This window comes from Notolepis coatsorum, assembly GCF_963971535.1.
Source record: "Notolepis coatsorum genome assembly, chromosome: 10".
Lineage (NCBI taxonomy): Eukaryota > Metazoa > Chordata > Actinopteri > Aulopiformes > Paralepididae > Notolepis > Notolepis coatsorum.
The window spans coordinates 24,919,078-24,941,930 of NC_140174.1; the positions used below are offsets into that span (position 1 = coordinate 24,919,078).

At 46.3% G+C, this 22,853-nt stretch overlaps 1 protein-coding gene across 1 annotated transcript in view; it reads left to right on the forward strand.

Annotated features, from left to right (window-relative positions):
- The window catches only part of tbc1d24 (TBC1 domain family, member 24), a 47,258-nt gene extending 27,882 nt beyond the window's left edge, over window positions 1-19,376 (forward strand). The window contains exons 5-7 of the mRNA XM_084322464.1: window positions 12,555-12,650; window positions 16,720-16,963; window positions 17,932-19,376. Of these exons, the coding sequence (XP_084178590.1) occupies window positions 12,555-12,650; window positions 16,720-16,963; window positions 17,932-18,089 (498 nt within the window). The 3' untranslated portion in view covers window positions 18,090-19,376. The remainder of the gene's footprint in view (window positions 1-12,554; window positions 12,651-16,719; window positions 16,964-17,931) is intronic.
- Window positions 19,377-22,853: the final 3,477 nt, after the last annotated feature.

Genomic DNA, 22,853 nt, shown 5'->3' on the forward strand with positions numbered 1-22,853 from the left:
AGTAAGGCCTACTTGGCCCAGAATAGGCATTGAGATATCGTGTAGATTAATAGTTGAATAGTCATAGTTTGGCACTATACCGTCGAGTTGGACGTATTCTATTAAGCTAATAATAGTCTATTTATGTATGGTGCATCGTTCGGTTAGAGTTCTAAAGTTATCAGTACCCCCATCGTTCCTGACGTTATCTGGACGCTTAACCAGGCTGGTCAGACCCCTAGTGGTGATTGCATCCGAGGAGCTCCGGGCCAAGAGCGACTGGACCTGTATATTGGATTACTCTACCCGGACGACGGCGAGCCTTCCACGGCTTGGATTATGCTTTGTGTGCTTTGATTATTCCATGGATAAAGGCCAACACTGCGGAGTGTTGGAACTACCCCCCGGAGAGGACTCCAGGTGAGACGGCGCTCTACACCAGTGAGGTCGCCTCACGTCTCTCCGTTGTGGACCGGCAGCTACCGTCCACAGAGGGTCCAGCTGTATTCGTCTGCGGTCCGAGGTTCTGTGGGCACCGTGTCCAAGACTTTGGATTCTCCCAAGACACCGTCGGCCAGATGGGATACCGCCAGCGGCTTCTCTAACCCCCCCCCCCCCCCCTTAGTGTATCCAGCTCTAATCATTTAAGTACCATCGCTATCGTTTTCCTAAATATTCCAGGTTGTATACTTACTCCCTGCGTAACCAGAGATTGGACATTCAATGTTGATTTACCTACGAATACTCATTTGCCATAAAAGTGCATATTTCATATTTCAAATCATAAATGTAATTAAGTGATCGTTGTATACACCTTTTGCTGTATTAAACCTTCGATTTGGTACATTTGTGTGGATTCGTTTCATCAGGTGGGAAAGTGTTCATCATACTTATATCTTGTACTGGGTGGCCAGAAGTTAAAGTACATGAGGTAGTGGTATTAAATATCATATCTAACAATACAGTCAGGGAATTGTACCCCTCAGTTACAATTGGTCATTCGAGCCGGATGGTAACTAGTGTAATATTAATATAGTGTTATTAATATCGAAATGGCCTATGATGAACACTCCACGAAACGATCCTCCTAACCTAGAACGCCCGCGGCGCAGACGACAGACACCTCAGTACTTAGAGGCTTACACTGTCAGTCAACTACCTAGCCTTCGACAAACGGTAAACGCGGTAAAAGTAGAAAGTAAAATTATGTCTGACCTTAACGACCAGGTTTCCCCGACCACAGAGGCCATAGTAGGTCCTAATGTAACTGACCAAGCTCACGGTGGGGACCAGGAGGGAATTGACATGCCTTTACCCCCCGCCACTACCCAAGAAGTAGTCCCCGACCAGCCCCGGGAGGAAGACAACCCTACAGAGAGAGAACTCTGCACGGAAGAAGAGGAGGAGAGCGCCGAGGAACTAGAGCTCCAGGACTCCCCAACGAGTACCCCCAGGAGCGGCTCACGCAGGAGCGGCTCACCTCCACAACCGCCTTCCCCCAGCGAAGCGGAGAGGATACTACAACAGGCGTTCCTCGTCAGCCTGACAGCCTCTACCGAACGCGACCGACTCCAAGCGCAGATGCTTAGCGAGCGCGAACACCTCCAAGCACAGCAACGGAGCGAAGAACAGCGCACACGCCTGGAGATGAGACGCTTCCAGACAGAAGAGAATATGGCAAGAGACCGGGCCGACGCCCAGCGTGCCGCTGCCGGTGCCCAAAGAGACGCAGAGCGCGACAGACTACAAGCGCAACTAATAGAGCAGCTGATCAAAAGGACAACACCCTCTCCTTCCGCCAGGGGTTCAAGGAACTCGTCGAGACAACAGTCAAGGGCAGCGTCACCACAACGAGCAAGCGACCCTGAACTTGACCAACAGACCGAGTCTAGACCCCCCGCAGACCCCCTTCCCATACCGGTCCAAGCGAGACCCAGCTACAAGGAAGGAGCGGCATACACTGCGGAGAAGCTAAATAAACGATTACAGAATCTGGAAGATCTGATAGAGGAAGAAGAGGGAGAGGAGGAGAACCAAGCCCGACGACAGCACAGTACTCCACCGGACCAGGAGGTCCCATACAGTCCAGGCTATACCCCCGCGGCGCTGCGCTACAGACCCCCGACTCTATTCACGGGTGAGCACGACGCACGACCAGCCCCGAGGAATAGCACCTGGACCAGCGGGCCATGGTACCCTGCCAGTACCAGCCCACAGCGAGGCGCAAGAGGGGACTCGCCCAGGAGGTCTCTCCCCCAACGCTCGCCGATGTATCAGCCATCCACGGCGTCATACAATGCCACACCGTCATTCCCAGACTTCGCCTATGAGAGTCGAGCACAGTACACGGAGCTCCGGATGTGCTTAGAGACAATGATGGTGGATGTCGCTGATGAACGCCACAAGTATGCAATATTACTGAAGCACCTGAAAGTACCGCGCGCGCACAATATAGCGCTAGCCTATGCTACCTCTTCGACCCCATACACAGCGGCCCTTGCAGCGCTGGATCAGAGATATGGACGTATATGGGATTACGTAATCCAGGAGATAAGGCATATTGACCGCCTACCCCCAGCCACAGACAATCGCTCACTAGACGACCTGTCAATCAAAGTGCAGTCCCTGGTAGGGATGCTGGGAGCGCAACGGGAGAAGGGCATGCATGAGCTATACGCCAACTCTAACGTCGAGAGGATTTTGGAGAAGCTGCCACCCGCAAGACAGGAGCGCTTTAGGCGGCAGAGGGATTACCGGGATCCCAACGGCCCCGAGCCATCCCTCCTTGATCTAGCCGACTTCCTGGCGAGAGAAGTCAGCAGCTTACGACTGGACACCTTCGGGCGGAGCACGCCAAGCTCCAGAGAGGGACCCAGGAGAATAAATGATGGAAGAAGATCGGTGACTGTCATGCACCAATCAGAGTCAGTACCGAGCAGTAAGAGTCACAGCACCCCCTCGAGAAAAGAGAAGTGGAAGATAGCGTGTCCCTACTGTGAGAAAGAACACTGGCTGTCACAATGTGACCTATTCACAAAGATGAATGCAGAAGAAGTGAGTCAATGGATAAAGTCCAACCGGCGCTGTTATCGATGTGCGCGGAGGCAGCCGAATGTCGCCTAAAGAAAAGGTGCAGCCGGTGCGATGGAGCCCATCTAGATATACTACACGAAAGTAACGGAAGACGGCCTATACCTGCACCACGGAGCGGCACCAAGGCAAGTGTCATGTACATTGACCCCGCCAGCAGCAGCGGAGCCCAAGTGCTCTTAAAGGTAGTCCGTGTTACATTGAGCTACCAAGATAAAGTCATGGACACTTACGCCGTCCTTGATGACGGGTCAGAGAAGACCCTTCTGTTCGCCTCCGCTGCGACCCAGCTGGGACTGCGGGGGAGCAAGAACGAAATGACGATTCGGACAATAAGAAGAGATTTAAAGACGATAAAGGGCGAGAATGTCTCCTTCACCATCGCAGCCAACGGGCAGCCAGAGCGACGGTACAAGATTACAAATGCTTTCACCAGCCAAGAAATAGGACTATCGCAGTACACCTACCCTGTCACCAAGTTGATGGATAAATATGTGCACCTGCGCCAATTACCTATCCCGCTCATAGACGGCGCTACCCCGACCCTGTTGATAGGCTCCGACCATGCAGAACTCATAGTCCCGATTGACCGGGTCCATACAGGCCCCCGAGGCTGTCCTGCAGCAGTCGAGACCCGCCTAGGGTGGACCCTACAAGGCCCCCTCGCTAAATCTCTCAACCGAACAGCAGCCACTAGCTGCTTCCACTCCAGAACGACAGAAGAAGACACCACTCTCCTGCAGCATGTCGAGAGGCTATGGACCCTAGAGACAATGCCCTTTAAGAACGAAAAGAAAGACATTCGCTCTAAAGAAGACATTTACGCCATCAACCTACTCGAGCAGGGGACAAAGAGAGTCACAGTCGGCGGAGTGATGAGATACGCAACTCCACTCCTGAGGCGAGAGGGAATGCCCACCTTTCACGCAAAGAAAGACGCCACGGAGCGCTATCTACTGAACACAGAGCGGCGCTTAGCCAAAGACCCCGCTCAAGAGAGTGTGTGCTGAGATTGAGAAGCTAATCACAGCGGGACACGTAACAAAGATTGACATTAAAGAGGCCGATCAGACGACCGAATCATGGTACGTGCCGCATCACAAGGTCCATCACAACGGCAAGGATCGCATTGTGTTTAACTGCAGCTACCAGATCGGATCCCAAAATCTGAATAAAGAGCTCTTGCCCGGCCCCACACTCGGCCCCTCCCTACTAGGTGTGCTACTGCGCTTCCGCCAGGACAAGGTGGCTATAAGCGGGGATATCAAAGGGATGTTCTTGCAGGTGAGACTAGTAGAGGAGGACAAGCCTCTGCTACGGTTCCTATGGAGAGAGAAGATCGGAGATGAGAACCCATCCATCTACCAGTGGGAAGTACTCCCCTTCGGAACCACATGCAGCCCGTGCTGTGCTACATTTGCACTACAGAAACACGTCACAGAGGACCCAGCAGCAGATGAAGAGGTCCAACACAGTGTGAAGAACAGTTTCTACGTGGACAACTGTTTACAAAGCGTCTCGACTCAAGAAGAAGCCGAGGCTCTCCTAATCAAGTTACGCGCCTCCCTGATCAAAGGCGGCTTTGATCTCAGGCAGTGGGCCAGCAGTGACCCGCACGTATTGCGCAGCCTCTCCTCCGCGGACAAGGCTGCCAGCAGCGAGACCTGGATGGCGACAATCCCAGGAGAAGCCCAAGAAATGACACTAGGACTAGTCTGGCGCTTCAAAACAGACTCGCTCCACTATAGACACAAACCCTTGGCTCCAGAGCAGGGAAGGTCGGCGGCGATACCGACCACCAGACGGAGTGTGTACAGAACACTCGCCAGACAATATGACCCGTTGGGATGTATTCTACCTTATGTAACGGAGGTACCGCAGTATATCCGCAGTCACGGGTACAAGTAGTGACGTGGCTGTGGATGGTAAGCGGTACTGCAAGTAAACTCACTCCCCAGAGGCATCCAGACCCGGAAGCAAGCAGTGAATTCACTTCTTGCTTAGTGGTCTGTGATGCCGCCCGCGACGCCGGCGTCCGGGGTTCAACTCCCACTCAGGGCGATCCCTTAACAGGGGTCGAATCGACTTTAAACACAACGCAGACAAGATCACACCGGCTACATGTGGTGCCGTTAGACCCGGATGCCCTGGGTGGTGTGAGTTTAGTGGGGTGAGTGTAACGGAGGTACCGCAGTATATCCGCAGTCACGGGTACAAGTAGTGACGTGGCTGTGGATGGTAAGCGGTACTGCAAGTAAACTCACTCCCCAGAGGCATCCAGACCCGGAAGCAAGCAGTGAATTCACTTCTTGCTTAGTGGTCTGTGATGCCGCCCGCGACGCCGGCGTCCGGGGTTCAACTCCCACTCAGGGCGATCCCTTAACAGGGGTCGAATCGACTTTAAACACAACGCAGACAAGATCACACCGGCTACACTTACACCACCAGGGCAAAGATGATTGTACGAGCACTATGGGACAAGGACCAGGGCTGGGACGACCCAATACCCGCACACCTTGCCTCAACATGGAGAGAGTGGGAGACGGAACTCCGCTCACTCCCAGGTGTCAATATACGCCGCAGCTACTTCCCATCCACAGTGAGGCCAGAGACATGCGAGATTGAGCTACACGTCTTCAGCGACGCCTCCGAAGTAGCCTACGGATCGGTGGCCTACTTGCGTGCCCAAGAGATGGGAGGAAAGATACACACTGCTTTCATCCTGGCCCGCTCAAGAATAGCCCCACGTAAGCAACAATCTATCCCACGTCTAGAGCTCTGCGCAGCCCTCGCAGGAGCGCATCTAGCCACGTTAATCCAACGTGAACTCACCATCCCGGTGCATAGAACAATCTTGTGGTCAGATTCCACGACAGTACTCACATGGATCAAGTCCGATTCATGCAGATACAAAGTCTTCGTGGGAGTCAGAGTCACCGAGATTCAAGAGTTAACAGAAGAAGCAAGCTGGCGGTATGTGGACACCAAACACAACCCAGCTGACGTCATCACCCGGGGAATGTCTCTGGATGACCTAACCCGTCGCAACATCTACAGTGACGGACCAGCATTCCTCAAGCTCCCGGAAGGAGATTGGCCTACGCCCACCCCGAGGGAAGCAAGTAACGAGGAGGCTGAGAACAAGAAACCTATGTTCTGTGGACTGAGCACTGTCGCCTCCACAGACCCCAACATAGATGACTGCATTACCCTAGAGAGTGCGCAGCAAAGAACATTCCTGCGGCACCACCCAGAGATTCAGTCCACCACTCACATGTCAGCAGCTGACTACGAAGAAGCAGAACTTCTTCTACTACAACGAGCCCAGAGAGACTCGTTCCCCGATGAGCTAGACTGTCTACAGGGAGGAAACCCCGTCCCATCAGACAGCAGACTGATTCACCTGGCACCAGAGAGTGACGCCCATAATCTCATCAGAGTGGGTGGTCGCCTGCGGAGAGCCCCCGATCTACCAGATGACATTAAGCACCCGATCGTCTTGAACAGCCGACACAAGGTCACAGAGCTGATCATAAAGAAATACGACGAGGATGTACACCACGCAGGAGCAGAGAGAGTCTTCGCGGAGATCAGACGTCGTTATTGGATATTGCAAGGGAGAGAAGCAGTACGGCGCTTCCAGCGAACCTGTCTAGACTGCCGTAAGTGGCGCGCGCAGCCCAGCATACCACGGATGGCTGACTTACCCCCCTGTCGCCTCCGAATCGGCGACAAGCCATTCCACTCCACAGGCATGGACTGCTTTGGCCCGTTGTATATAAAGAGAGGAAGAGGCACCGAGAAGCGGTGGGGTATTGTATTCAAATGCATGACCACCAGAGCGATACATATCGAGCTCCTTCCGACCATGAGCACAGACTCATTCTTTATGGCCTTCCGGAGATTCACATCACGGAAAGGAAAACCGTCTACATTGTTGTCTGATCACGGGACCAACTTCAAAGGCGGAAAAAGAGAGCTGAGAGAGAGCTTCCAAGCTATGGGCCCAGAACTTAAGACCCACCTCGCTCCAGCCCAGATTGACTTCCAGTTTAATCCCCCGAACGCACCCCACTTCGGTGGAACCTGGGAACGAGAAGTACGTTCTATAAAGACAGCCCTGTACGCCGTACTTGGGGCCCAGACTGTGGCGGAGGAAGTCCTAATGACAGTCCTCACGGAGATCGAGGGAGTATTGAACTCAAAGCCCCTCGGTTACGTCTCCAGTGATGTAGCAGATGTCGACCCAGTCACCCCCAACACACTCCTAATGGGGCGGCTGGACCCCGCGCTACCCCAGACAATGTACAGGCCCGAAGAAGCGAACGGCCGAAGAATGTGGAGGTACAGCCAAGTACTAGCTGACAAGTTTTGGAGCAGCTTCCTACTTCACTACCTACCGTCTCTACAGACCCGCCAGAAGTGGGTAAAAGAGAGAGACAATTTGACAGAATGAACAGTCGTCATGATTATTGACCAGTCACTACCCAGAGCTATGTGGCCGGCTGGCCGCGTAAGCAAAGTGGTCACCGGTGCCGATGGCAAGGTCCGAGCAGCTGAAGTACTCGTCCAAGGGCGCACTTACACACGTCCCGTGGCGAGGCTCATAGAACTGCCCCGACTCCCAGATACTATCGATGATGACCATGACCCTATGACTTTGTGAGTTGACTGACCCTTACAGCGGACCTTGAGTGGTAGACAGTGCGGTTAATCTGTCTCTGCTTAGCTAATTAGGTGGGACTAATTAGGGGGCGGCTGTTGTGAAGGATCAGATTAAACCGAATATGTATATTTATTTATATATATATATTTAATTGTATTTGTATATCGTTTGATATCCCCTGTATATTCCTTGTACAATATGCATTGAATATCCCTTTAGTCTACTAAACAGCCCATAATAGTTTCATTCTACCATTGGACGAGAACCTGGCGCCAGGTTGCCATACCCCTAGGTCCAAGTTCAATCGTGCCGCCTAACATGTCGTGGCAAGCCCCGGTTCCGCGCAGGAATATGTCGGGCGAAATACGAATGGTACTATTTGTTCATAGCGCATATATATATATGGCGCAAGTAAAGTAGAACTTTCTTTTAGTCCAGTTCTTTACCCTCCAACAGAGTGACAGACGCAAAGCCTCCCCACGACGCACGTGCGGTGTAGTAAGGCCTACTTGGCCCAGAATAGGCATTGAGATATCGTGTAGATTAATAGTTGAATAGTCATAGTTTGGCACTATACCGTCGAGTTGGACGTATTCTATTAAGCTAATAATAGTCTATTTATGTATGGTGCATCGTTCGGTTAGAGTTCTAAAGTTATCAGTACCCCCATCGTTCCTGACGTTATCTGGACGCTTAACCAGGCTGGTCAGACCCCTAATGGTGATTGCATCCGAGGAGCTCCGGGCCAAGAGCGACTGGACCTGTATATTGGATTACTCTACCCGGACGACGGCGAGCCTTCCACGGCTTGGATTATGCTTTGTGTGCTTTGATTATTCCATGGATAAAGGCCAACACTGCGGAGTGTTGGAACTACCCCCCGGAGAGGACTCCAGGTGAGACGGCGCTCTACACCAGTGAGGTCGCCTCACGTCTCTCCGTTGTGGACCGGCAGCTACCGTCCACAGAGGGTCCAGCTGTATTCGTCTGCGGTCCGAGGTTCTGTGGGCACCGTGTCCAAGACTTTGGATTCTCCCAAGACACCGTCGGCCAGATGGGATACCGCCAGCGGCTTCTCTAACCCCCCCCTTAGTGTATCCAGCTCTAATCATTTAAGTACCATCGCTATCGTTTTCCTAAATATTCCAGGTTGTATACTTACTCCCTGCGTAACCAGAGATTGGACATTCAATGTTGATTTACCTACGAATACTCATTTGCCATAAAAGTGCATATTTCATATTTCAAATCATAAATGTAATTAAGTGATCGTTGTATACACCTTTTGCTGTATTAAACCTTCGATTTGGTACATTTGTGTGGATTCGTTTCATCAGGTGGGAAAGTGTTCATCATACTTATATCTTGTACTGGGTGGCCAGAAGTTAAAGTACATGAGGTAGTGGTATTAAATATCATATCTAACAATACAGTCAGGGAATTGTACCCCTCAGTTACACACATACACACAGTCTTCATATCCCTCCTAATTACACATACACACAGTCCTCATATCCCTCCTAGTTACACATACACACAGTCCTCATATCCCTCCTAGTTATACATACACACAGTTGGAGTCCTCATATCCCTCTTAGTTACACATAGACACAGTCCTCATATCCCTCCTAGTTGCCCCATCAGTTTTGATTTAGGAAACATCACCCATCAGCCTTGATTCAGCAAACATCGCCCATCAGCCTTGATTCAGCAAACATCGCCCATCAGCCTTGATTTAGGAAACATTGCTCTGCTTCTTTGACACTATATGTCACGGAAAAACTCAGACAATAATGACAGATGGCACGAGCAGATATCATGCTAACTTGTTTGCGTCGTCAATAAACCTGTGGTTTTCATATCTTGATCTGATCATCTGATTTATGATGAATTGAATATGGGGGACCCTGATGTAAACAAGACGAAGTCTGTCTCTGGTCTGCATCCCCCTAACAATTGTGTGTATTGAGCTGTACTGTATTGTACCCATTCTGCAATCTGTTAACACTTTCCGTGCCATTCACGAGATATCTCAGGTTTTTTTATAGGTGGTTGAAAGCCACTCACGAGATTTCTCAGAATTATTATTATTTTTTTTTTTTAGCGATCTGAAATCATATTGCATCACGCGAGCCTACCCGAGTATACACGAGCTCTGCGGAGATTATATGTGGAAAAAAGCGCCCCCTATCGTCTTTCAGATGACATAAGGGATTTTGGAATGGACTCAATGAAAATGGATGGGGGGAAAAATCCGGTACTCCACATTTTCCAGTCCACTGATCCAGCCGGGGTTATCAGAGTTCATTCTGGATCCTCTGAGCCCCGCGGATCATGGAGTTCTACTGTATCGCGTTGGATCCATACACTTATCGATTTTTTCGAATGGTGATCAGGAATTGGAATATACCAGTTGGATACCATCTGATGTCAGGTAAGGACTCTATGTTATCAGTCTTAGGATAATCAGACTAGTTTTGATGAAGTTATAGGCTGTTTTGTGAAATGGACGCTTTCGGTTTCACTGTAAAAGTCAGAGAGGAAATCAACGGGGCGATTATCCGGCGCGGCCCGAATGTGCTTGCGTGCACGTATAATATTGATCATCTAGCGTTTATTTGAAAACGATTCATAAAAAGGCCGACGAATATCAACGTTGTGGAATATTCCAGTAAAGGACGATTTTCATAGAATGCTCCAGAATGGGCTGTTTTTTATCTGAAAACTGGTGCTTTTCTAAATGCTCTGAAACGGAAATGACGCGATAAAAAAACAATCTGCCTTGACAGCACTGACTGGAAAATAGTCTTTGATAATGCGATGGGCAGATTAGACACATAGCCATAATTTAAAACATAGATTAGGCGATATTAACGTTAACATTGGCGCCGATGGTGGCATTCAGCGGGTAAAAAGGAAAACCTGGCGTGGCGCTCAAAGTGTTAATAACATTTTCAATCAATCAATCAGATCTCGTGTAAGGAGCAGCACGACCACTAGTGGGTCTTTTAATCTCCAGTATTGTTAATACAGGTGTGTTGTGTAAGTGAACGCAAGATAATGCCCTTCGAGGTGATGATTTTTGGAGATGCAGAGATGGGTGGGATTCATCGCTAGAAGCGCCTTCATGACCTGCGTGTGCTAACTTACAAACCATCCCCGCTTAAACGTCCGAGAGTGACCACAGTTTGCCAGCTGTAGCCCACTGCAGTCAGTATGACATAGGACAGTAGACTATATGTTGTGACACAAAGACTATACAGCCGACAATATAGTAAGACATAGGAGACTAGACGATATGTTATGGCAGTAGGACTATGTAACAGACATAAGACACAGGGAATGACAATAGAGTAACTGGACACTGTACAGAACACAGAGCAGCAACACAAGAGGGACAGAATAAGCACTAGGCTGACAGAGAAAAATGTAAAGAGAATGATAAGGGAGCAGGGATTAATCCTAGCCAAACTCTATGGAGTAGAGGTGGGTTTTGAGGCGGGATTTAAAAGCATCCACAGAGGGAGCAGATCTTATGTCTGGGGGAAGACCATTCCATAGCCTGGGGGCTACTGCTGCAAACGAGCGGTCACCTCGAGTCTTGGTGCGAGGGACAGTCAGGAAGGCCATGTTGGATGATCTAAGGGACCTGGGGGCTGAGTAGGGGGTTAGGAGGTGTAATGGGAAATATTAAAGGACAAAAACGATGAGCCATTTACAAATCATTCTGAGTCATTATTATATAATAGAAACGTTTATTTCACCGTGGCCACAATGAAAGGACAGTTTACAGACAGATACATCATGTTCACACATAATCGTCTGGCCGTAAAGTGACCAAGAGCTCTAGTCACACGTATATTAAATACACAATTGAAATGACGTCCACTAGACACCCAGACAGGTAAACAAAGTCTGCCCAAAGGAGAACCAGCCTTGGCTAGGCGGTGTTGTTTGTTATGTGGAATGCTAAACAATCCTTGCTAGGAGAGAAAAAGATTAGGTCAAAAGTCATCCTCTCCCCACATTAAAGGGACAGTAGTGTCTGCCAGTATCTGAGCACATTACATAGCTGGTCAGAGTGAACCAGTCAAGCTGTCTATAATGACATGATAATATATTCCACGACAGAGGTCAGAGATATACATGTCCCCAATGGAAAACTTTGTTAACATCTGCAATACAAATATATATATATATGTGTCTAATACGATCATGTTTCCAGTCTGTTCACCTCATTCCAATCATTTTTATTGGGATCGTCGTATATATAGCGATCTCTTTTTTCCTCCACCCCTATGTTGTATGATGATGTTGCACATTTAATCTAATCTAAAAGATAAAATGAGCATAAAGCATAAATGTGTCACAGTGTCAGCAGGTGGAGGGTTCAGTAAATGAAAGCAGCCTATAATGCATCTGTAAATGGTAAATGCATCTGTACCCAGAGCAGCTCTGTTGTGGCAATGTGCACTTAGCCAGGGTTTACCACGACACTTCACTTCCCACGCTACCGCCTTTGGCCTCCAGCTGCCGTAGCCAATCAGCTTCTTCTAGTTCCTTATTGGCCCCTTGGCTTTGGTCACCGTAATCTGCCGGGACTCACGGCACCAGTGCGTCATGTGTTGGAAATTAGGCGTCTATTCTAAACACATCTCCTATGATTCAGTGTGTCAAAGGACATATGGCAATCACATAGGTGTCGCTTTAATTGGATTGAGTCACAACCGAGATTAGTCGACCCCCGACCATCCAACCCCCCCCCCCCCGACTGTAATGACCCCTGGTCTCACCACATCTTCTTCTCCTGTCTGTCCAGGTGTGTGGGGCCTTCCTCTCCACCGACTGGGAGGAGCGTAAGAGAGGGGGCAACAAGCTCAGCTTCTTTGGCACGGGGGAGTGTTTCGTCTTCAGGGTGAGTTTGTTCAAAATACTTGTCCTGTTTATTTTTTTTTGTGTTCCAGTCCGCTTTCTTTAACATTGGTGTAGTTTCTGGAGGCTCTTTGGGTAGATCTTGCATTCACCTTCCCCCCCCTATGCAAAGATTTCTATACCTACAAATGATGTGCATTGATTTTGAACAAGGGCTCGATATGGTCAGCAGAGGGCGCCATCCACTCAGTGATCTAAAGCGGGTGTCGGTGTGATTGGCCTCCTTATCCCTCTCAGGCTCCCATCCACTCCTTGAAGAAAAGAGCATCTGGCGGGTCAGAGGTCATCAGGCGCTCCCCTCCTCGACAAACATCCACACGCCATCCTTTTAGGGTTATGACTGGTTGAAATGAATATTACTCGCAGTAACACCTGGGTTAGAAAAAGCAAATGGACTCTTAATTCCTTCTGCATGAATTATTGAACCTAGCTATCTGTGTTGACGCGCAGCTGTGGACTCTTTTTAGTCGGCTCATCCGAAAACACAACCACAACCACACACACACACACACACACACACACACACACACACACACACACACACACACACACACACACCACACACAAACACACACACACACACACACACACACATACACACACACACACACACACACACACACACACACACACACACACACACACACACACACACACACACTCTCTCTCTCTCTCACATTTACATTTAGTCATTTAGCTGACGCTTTAATCCAAAGCGATTTACAAGTTTTGTACAACAAGACAGCAGGAAGGGTACAACTCTATCAGCTGAGTAACAATGTTCATCAAAGTGTTACAGTGTAGGTTATTAGGACAAGTGCATGACAGTAAGGTTAGAGTTTTTTCCCCATTCCCCCCCCCCCCCCCCCATTTCAGATAATGATTGAAGAAGTGTGTCTTTAGTCGACGGCGAAAGATTGGACGGGTTTTTCTCTCTCTCTCTCTCTCTCTCTCTCTCTCTCTCTCTCTCTCTCTCTCTCTCTCTCTCTCTCTCTCTCTCTCTCTCTCTCTCTCTCTCTCTCTCTCTCTCTCTCTCGGGATACTAGTGTAACCCGAGCATCTACGATACTATCTGATCGAGCCCTCACCTGACACCCACAGACACTGAGACACAGAGCAGGGGATGACATCACCTATCAGACGTGTCGCTAGAGGAGCAAAGAGCGGGGCTTTAAACCAGGGATGTAAATAAATCAGCGATCGCTCCATTGACCGCAAACGACTCTCGCTGACTTTGTGGGGCCTTTTTAAAGTCGATTTTCTCTTTAACACCCAAATGAGGTTGGTAGTTTAGGAATATAAACCTCACCTTTTTTTTATTATATTTATTTTTGGGCTTTCTGTATTTTTCACCCATTTTTAGTCCCTTCCTGGTCGTTGCGCGCATTGTCCCACTGTCGGCCTAGGGAGGGTGTAGAACTACCACATGCCTCCTCCGATACATGTGGAGTCGCCAGCCGCTTCTTTTCACCTGACAGCGAGGAGGGGGTTTCACAGAACGTAACGCGTGCAGAGGTTCACGCTATTTCCCCCAGATCTCCTCCCTGCTGAACAGGCGCCCCGACCGACCGGTAGGAGTCGCAGTTTATAACGACCAGGACACATACCCCACCGGCTTCCCACCCGCTAACACTGCCAATTGTGTTAGTAGGGACGACTGACCAAGCCGGAGGTACCGCTGACCGCTGAATAATTTTATACGACAGAGAAGTCCGTTACAGGTCTGACCATGTTGTGAAATGACCTGGTTGAATGTGCATCCCACTGGCCCCGTGGCACAGTGGTTAGCACTGCAAGAGGTCCTGGGTTCAAACCCCAGCAGGGGGGCCTTCCTGTGGCCTACGGCCTCCCCCCGTGTTTGCATGGGTTTCCTCCCGAATACTCTGGTTTCCACCCACACCAAAAGACACGTTGGGTTCCCTGCCGTTGCCCTTGAGCAAGGTACTGGCATTACAACTGGAGTTGGTCCCGGGTGCTGCACTATGTGTGGCTGCCCACTGCTCCTAAATTTATTTTATTTTATTTTTTATAGACAATTTACATTAACACTTTCATTGCCAGCCATGCGGTGCGCCTTACCCCCCTTGAATGCCACCACCCACTTCAATGATAGAGCTCTCATATTTGCAAACGCATAAACTATGTCTTAAATTATGGCTATGTATCTAATCTGGCCGTCGCTTATCAATGACTTGTTTGCAGTCAACATTGTCGAAACGGATTGTTTTTTTAATCGGTTCATTTCCGTTTTATACCATTTTGAAAAACGCTAGTTTTTTTAAAGTTTCAGGAAAATATAAAGATTCTGATACTGAAATATTCTGGAATACACAAAAAACAGTAATTTTTCTGCCTATTTATGAATCGTTTTCAAATAAACGCTAGATTATCGATAGTATATGTGTACTTCAGCACGCTATAGAAGCGAGCTGAAAAATCGATTATCTCATTTCCTGATCAGCACACACACACACACATATGGCACACATTGATATATCTGTGAAAAAAGCTCTGATTATCCTAAGACTGGTAAAATAGATTCCTTACCTCAGATCAGATGTTCTCCAAAAAGATTATTCCAATTCCTGATCGCCATTCCAAATATCAATCGCGTTTATTGATCCAACGCAGGGTACTGGAAATATGTATTCCACACTGTTCTGGGGCTCGGCAATGAATCCGATCGTCTCGGGTGACTTGTCTGAGAAGTAAAATGAGGAAGCAGGATTTTTTTCCCCCATGTGTTTCATTCAATCCATTCCAAAGGTGTGCAGTACCACAGGGAGAGACGATAGGGGGCGGTATTTTCCCAATGGAGCTCAGAGAGTTTGCAGCACTAACGTGAGGCTAGATTGATGAAATATGAATTCAAATCGCTAATAATAATAAAAACGAGATCTATCGTCGTTGGCAATGAATGGTCGGCATGAACAAACGAGTTATCTCGTCGTTGGCATTGAAAGTGTTAATCATTGTTACATGAAAATATGTTTGCACCAGATTTAGCAGAAGCTAAATCTGAAGCTGTAGTCTATCCAAAACACATGAAATAAACAGTGCAAGAGTTCAAAATATATACACGTAAAATGCCAGACAACATACACACAGCATAAAGAGTGCAAAATACATACACATGGAAATGCAACATAACATGCACATACACACAGCACAGTGCCAAACATAATGATCTATTCTTGACACTTAAGATACAAGACAAGTTCAAAAGTACAAAGTAAAAGTGACTGAGTCTCTTGTGTAATCATCTACACAAGGAAGTCAGACAGCACCACCTAGTGTTGGCAACATTGGTGACTCGGGAGCAATTTTTTTGTGACAGAGCCAAAGTGATCATAGTTTCTATAATTTTTTATGTCACTAGGAAGCCTGTTCCACTCTTTGATGGCCTTGAAGGAGAAGGCGGATTGGGCAGAAGCAGAGTTTCTTAGAGGGACCTTGCAGTCACCTCTTGATGCAGATCTTGAAGCCCTTGTTCTCAGCTCAGAACACGATAGGACAAAATGTTTCAATGGAGGAGGGGCAGTATTATTAATTATTTTATGAACTAAACGTATGTATGAGAAGATAATTAAATTATCAAAGCTTAGTCATTTGTATTTGTGGAGAATATTACAGTGGTGATGCTGTCTAGATTTTCTGTCCAATATCTTCAGAGCTAGGATGGGTCAAATGCAGAGAACGAATTTCCCCAAGGGGATTAATAATGGTTAAATTTTACTTAACTTAGATTAACTGTAATGACTGTAATTGAATCCTGCCACTCACTACTGTTCACTACTTCTATGTTATCACTATTATCAATACTACTTGCACTTTGTTCTATGTTCTATTATTATTACTACCTATGCTACACCCCCCCCCCCATGCTGCTATGGCACTTGCATTTCCCCAAGGGGATGGATAAAGGAACACTTGACTTGACTTGAATGTTCAGAAAGATATGCGACGTCGTTATTTTGACGTCTGCTACTCTGGTTTAGTCTAGCCGGACCGTGCTCAATGTAAACCTAAAAACACCTGTTTCCCCCCTCTAGCTGAAGCCAGAGATGGAGCGCTACGAGTGGGTGGTGATTCGCCACCCCGAGCTGGCCTCCCGCATCAAGACCGTCGGCGAGGAGGACCCGGCCCCTTCCGAGGGCCAACACTCTGACAGCAACAGCCTCCCCGTGGAGAAGCCTGCAGGAGACCTGTCGCCCTTCCTGTCCGCCCGTCACTTCAACCTCAACTCCAGGAACACCTCCATGTTCATGGCCGGCAACCCTGACTCCATCATAGTGGGTGAGTGGAAGAGAGAGGGGGGGGGAGAGAGAGAGAGAGAGAGGTTCTTGTTCTCTGGTTTTGCTTAGATTTTATTCAGAGCAAGGGGTGAGAAAAGTGGAATTTATCACACTGTCTTTATCTGTCATGGAAGATAAAACAGCATACGGCTTGTATAAAATACTGCTCTGCTGAAACCAGTCAAGGCTTGGCAGCAGCACAGTGTAATGGAAGGGATCAATTCACTGAGCTATGGCAAAGTCCAATGAGATCCTTGTTTCCTTTTTGCCTGGGGGTTAGATTGATGGGATTGTCAAATGAGTTGCTGAAATAGACTAGGGAAAATGTCAGATCTGTCTTTAGCGAGTCTGCTCCTCCATTAGTGTAAATGGATGTCCTTGACCTAACACTGATAGGTGTGAGCACAGCATCATGATCCGAAGTGGATGTGCTTCCTAGATGAACACAAATCTGAATTAAAAGCGGGTGTGCTTCCTAGATTAACACAAATCTGAATTAAAAGCGGATGTGCTTCCTAGATTAACACAATTCTGAATTAAAAGCGGATGTGCTTCCTAGATTAACACAAATCTGAATTAAAAGTGGATGTGCTTCCTAGATTAACACAATTCTGAATTAAAAGTGGATGTGCTTCCTAGATTAACACAATTCTGAATTAAAAGCGGATGTGCTTCCTAGATTAACACAAATCTGAATTAAAAGTGGATGTGCTTCCTAGATTAACACAATTCTGAATTAAAAGTGGATGTGCTTCCTATACGAACACAAATCTGAATTAAAAGCGGATGTGCTTCCTAGATTAACACAAATCTGAATTAAAAGCGGATGTGCTTCCTATACGAACACAAATCTGAATTAAAAGCGGATGTGCTTCCTAGATTAACGCATATCTGAATTAAAATATGTATTCAGTATCAGCAGCCCTTTGAGAACTGCTAATATTCTGCTGCTGTTCCCTGTCTGACCAGGGGGAGGCGAGGGCAATGCTCTCTACATCGACTCAGAGCTGAACCACGGCCGCACGGGCAGCTGCACCACCTTCGACAACCCTCCCCTCTGTGCCGAGAGCTTCCAGGTGGCGCTGCTGGAGGTGTGGGGCTTCCAGGACACCATCATGGCCTCTTAGTGGGACATATACACACACACATATATATATTTATATATATATATGAGTGTATAACTCAAATACCATACAGTGAATGTTGTACATGTACAGTAATTTACCTATCTCAAGCCCTCTTTTCTTGATCCTCCAATCACAACTTGCTACCCTCGGGCAAAAAAAGCAACAGTTGTGATTGGATGATCAAGAAACGATGGCGGAGCTTGAGATAGGTAAATGACAAATGCATCAATAGAGCACATGCGTACATATGTAAGCACATATATGCATCCATACATGCATGCATGCATACATTCATGCAGTCAGTATTTAGGCACTTGTATAATTTACATAAAAACACACTTACATCAAACGTCCATCTAGGGGTTTGAGGAGAGAACCAGGGATATGCAAACTGAAAACCACTTCCGTCCAGTTCAATTGTTGGTGAAAGGTTTATGGTTAAATGTTGAATATTTTTTATTTATTTTGTGCAGTTATACGAATTTGAAAATATCATTATAAATGTTTTTATTTTGTATCTACATATTTTTAATGACAAATATCACTATTTTTGTTAGCCCTCCTTGTAAGGGCGTGGTCACACAGTATGGAAGAACTACTTCCTGTTTCAGCTTTCAGAATTTACTATCTTTATAGCCAAGTACTACAGTACCACTAGTATTTCCGCCAGTACATTGCCCCCCCCCCCCTCCAAGGTATCTGTGGAGTCCAATGTACATGTTCATGTTTGTGGTGAGTTTGGACATCAAAACTTCTGCATTTCCAAATACATTCTCATTCTCGCCAGACGCCAAATGTGTAGCTAGTGTTGTGTTCGCCTTAGGTGGGGGGAATAACTGCAGTCTTAAAAATCCCAATTTGCCTGCCTGGCCCCCCCCCCCGCCCCCCCCGACTGAGATCAAGGCACGTATGTGTTGGGTGCAGAATGTTTGTGAATGCACAGGTATGATGCAGTCCAGACAGATTGTGCAGGTCGTGTTGTAGAAATTGGTCAAATCACAGTGACGCTTTCCCAGTCGTATTGTACATATCTTGGAGATCTATCAGATGATACGTTTAATGTGGTGCTGTTGTGCAGGTGTGTGTGTGTGTGTGTGTGTGTCGCTGTGTTGAATTTGGTGTAGCTGTCGTGGACCAGTATTGATAACCAGTTAAACTCTCTTCTGGTTGCTAGTGCAGCAAAACAAGCCCTCTGTATATTGTATTTGAATGATTTGTGTGAAAGTGTTGCCAGGTAAAACAAAAATAGATATAAAACGAAAAACAAAATGGTTATTTGGGGGGGGGGGGGGGTTCACTACATGTGGTGACGTTAAATGCAGTGTTTTCATCTTTCTCTCTCTTCTCTCTTTCCTTCTCTCTGTCTATCCGTCCCTCAGTCTTTGAGACTATAAAATAAAATGTAAAAGAAAAAACATTGTACATTGTTGTTTGGAGGTTCTCTTGGGGCCACGCGGTTAATCATTGAATATCTGTGTTGATGTGTGTGTGTGAAACTTGGAAAGATGCGGTACAGTTGTATCTGTATGTGAAAAGTACAGTAATACACTTACAGTAGAGCAAATGATTGTCTGTGTATTTACTTTGCCTCCGCCACCACACACACACACCCACACCCACTGCACTACACTGCACTACACTACACTACACTACATTGCACTACATTGCACTGCACTACACTACACTGCACTACACTACACTACACTACATTGCACTACATTACACTGCACTACACTACACTGCACTACATTGCACTGCACTACACTGCACTGCACTACACTACACTACACTACACTACATTGCACTACATTACACTGCACTACACTACACTACATTGCACTACACTACACTGCACTACACTACACTACACTACATTGCACTACCCTTGTAAGGAGAGGGTTACATTTTTGTGGACCCTGTCACAGAAGTGTGTCAGATGCCTTTTCCAATCAGTTGACCCAGAATCTACCCCTAACCCCCCTGCCTTCCTAGTATTTTGCTGCACCCTAATTAATGGGCTGCAACTTGAGTACGTCTATTTTGTAATCATAAAAAAAATAGAAGAGAAAAAAATGAATTCAACGTGATCTAGAGCGCGTAAGTCTATGATACTTCGATAAAGCCTGCGCAATCTACTTAATCTGAATATATATTATATATATATAAAGAAATTGGGATATAATTAAGAAGCACAGAGCCAACTACTTGCCATTTAAAGGGAAAATCGAAACCGACATGATCCACGTTATTGCTATATTAGTCCTAAAAACCATTTAGTCTTTATTAGCATATTGGTCCCTCAAAGAAAACCACAATTTAATGATGTTATCAAGGGAACGTTTCTAGAACTGGGATGAATGAGAGACCAACTTTATGGACACAGTAACAGTTTTCAGGAAAACATTTTAGGTTAATGGCCAATTTCTCTCTTATAACTGCTATGAAATTAAATATTGATTAACGTGAGATATGGAGCAGATTTGCCCTCATACAGTCAATAGGCAGAGTTGGTTCCACTATTCATCCAGAATGACAGTTCTCATTGGTCCTGAAAATGTCTTATTTTATTTTATTTGTATTCCATTTAAATGTATTGTCATCATACAACACAAGTACAGTACGACGAAAGGAAATTTGGCATCCAACCAGAGTGCAAATGTAGCAGTAAAATGCAACAGCAATACAATGTGCAGGTGATTAAACTGGGTATAAGATATATAAATTAGTACTACTGAGTGTAGTGCTAATCAGATATATGTACAGAGTTGTAGTATTAATATGTGTAAAGACAGTATGGTAGTAGTATATAAGGGATTATGTACGTAGATATATACATAGTATCTACAGATACGTAAAAAAAAAACATGTGCAGGTAAATACAGATGGGTGTGGATGGATATATTTGCGGTGAAAATAAATATATGGCAATTAAAAAAAAAAGACACAATGTCCAGTTCCTATTTTTTATTATTATTATTATTAGTTCCTCATTTAATCCATCAGGTGGAACTTTATTCACATTGCAGCAGTTGTTTGACTAGTAAATGAGTCACTGGGGGAAACGATTGTTGCGTCCAGTGTCTATTTTCTATTTAGACGTCTGGTGGATGTGAGTGACTACGAGCTGCATGACTGGAAACAACTTGGTGGAAATGAGTAAGAATGTATGGTTACAAATATAACTCATTGAGCCTTCTAGTTAAAAATCCATTTCATTTCAAGGCCTGACAGATTTTTTTTATTGCAGTAACATTCCTCGTATATATACACTGTGCATCAGAGGCAGTTCATATTTACCCCCCTCTGTGAGTGACAGAACACATCCCCCCTCTCTCCTTTGTTGGCAGATACTCTCGCCCCATGACACGTGATTTTGTGCAAGCTCCAACTGAACACTTCCCAATTTGGGAATTGCATAATTCAATCAAATAATTTAACACTTGGAATCATTCACAGCCCAAATGTATTAAATCTAATTAACAGTACAATTAATTTCCAGTGGGGGTGTGGCTCAGCTTAATGCGTCTGGTGGGGGGGGGGGGGGGGGGGGTACAGTGGAGTTAAGTCTTTTAAGTAGCATTGACTTCCCTCAGTCCTCCACTCACCAGTGCTGGGGTAGTTCATTCAGGATTCTCGCCCCTTCCGCATGTATATTTCTCTCCCACCCACCCACCCCCTCCTAATGTACAGTCTCCTCCCCACCGTATGTATATATTCTCTCCCCACTGTATGTATATTTCTCTCCCACCCACCCACCCCCTCCTAATGTACAGTCTCCTCCCCACCGTATGTATATATTCTCTCCCCACTGTATGTATATTTCTCTCCCACCCACCCACCCCCTCCTAATGTACAGTATCCTCCCCATCAGGGGCGGGGCTAGGGGGTGGCTACTTGGGCTCAAGCCCCGAATGTTTTCTGAAAAGCCCCGAATCTATTTTCAAAAAAAAAGAAAATAAAAAAAATTATATATATATATATTATTTTTTTTTGACAATTCATCATTGTTACATGAAAATATGTTTGCACCAGATTTAGCAGAAGCTAATTTCCATCTGTGGTCTATCCAGCTGCTAACTGTATTTGATTGAGTTAAGTCTTGGTGTTATGGTAGACTCAGACCTAAGCTTTAAATCACAATCAACAAGTTGACAACTTAATTCTTCCACCTTAGAAACATAGCTAAAGTACGGCCATTTATAAATCAAAAGGACGCTGAAAACCAGATCCATGCCTTTATCTCAAGCCAACTCGACTACTGTAATGCACTCCTTACCGGCCTCCCGAAAAAATACGATGATAACTATTTTATTGCAATGCACTATTGCATTATTTTATTCTATTTTACTAACTATTTTATTGCACTGCACTATTTTACTTTGTATCAGTGATAATCAAACCGTAAACAAAGACGCATATTAACACTTTCAAGGTGGTGGTATAAGTTAAAAATTGTGGTGTCGAAGTAAAAAAAATCCGTGCCCGCTATCGCGGGCACCTATCTGGGCTAAGCCCCGGATCTCCTACAATCCTAAATCCGCCCCTGCTCCCCATCATATGTATATACTCTCTGTCAGGATCTATGGGTAACAGTACTGTATATTTGCATATCGTATATGTCACAAATGTAACAGTACTATATACCTGTATGTCATGTATGTCCATATGCCATAAATGTCATGATGTCATATATGTTGTGTATGTCATAAATGTCACTATGAATTGAAAATGGGGGACCCTGATGTAAACAAGACAAACGTCTTT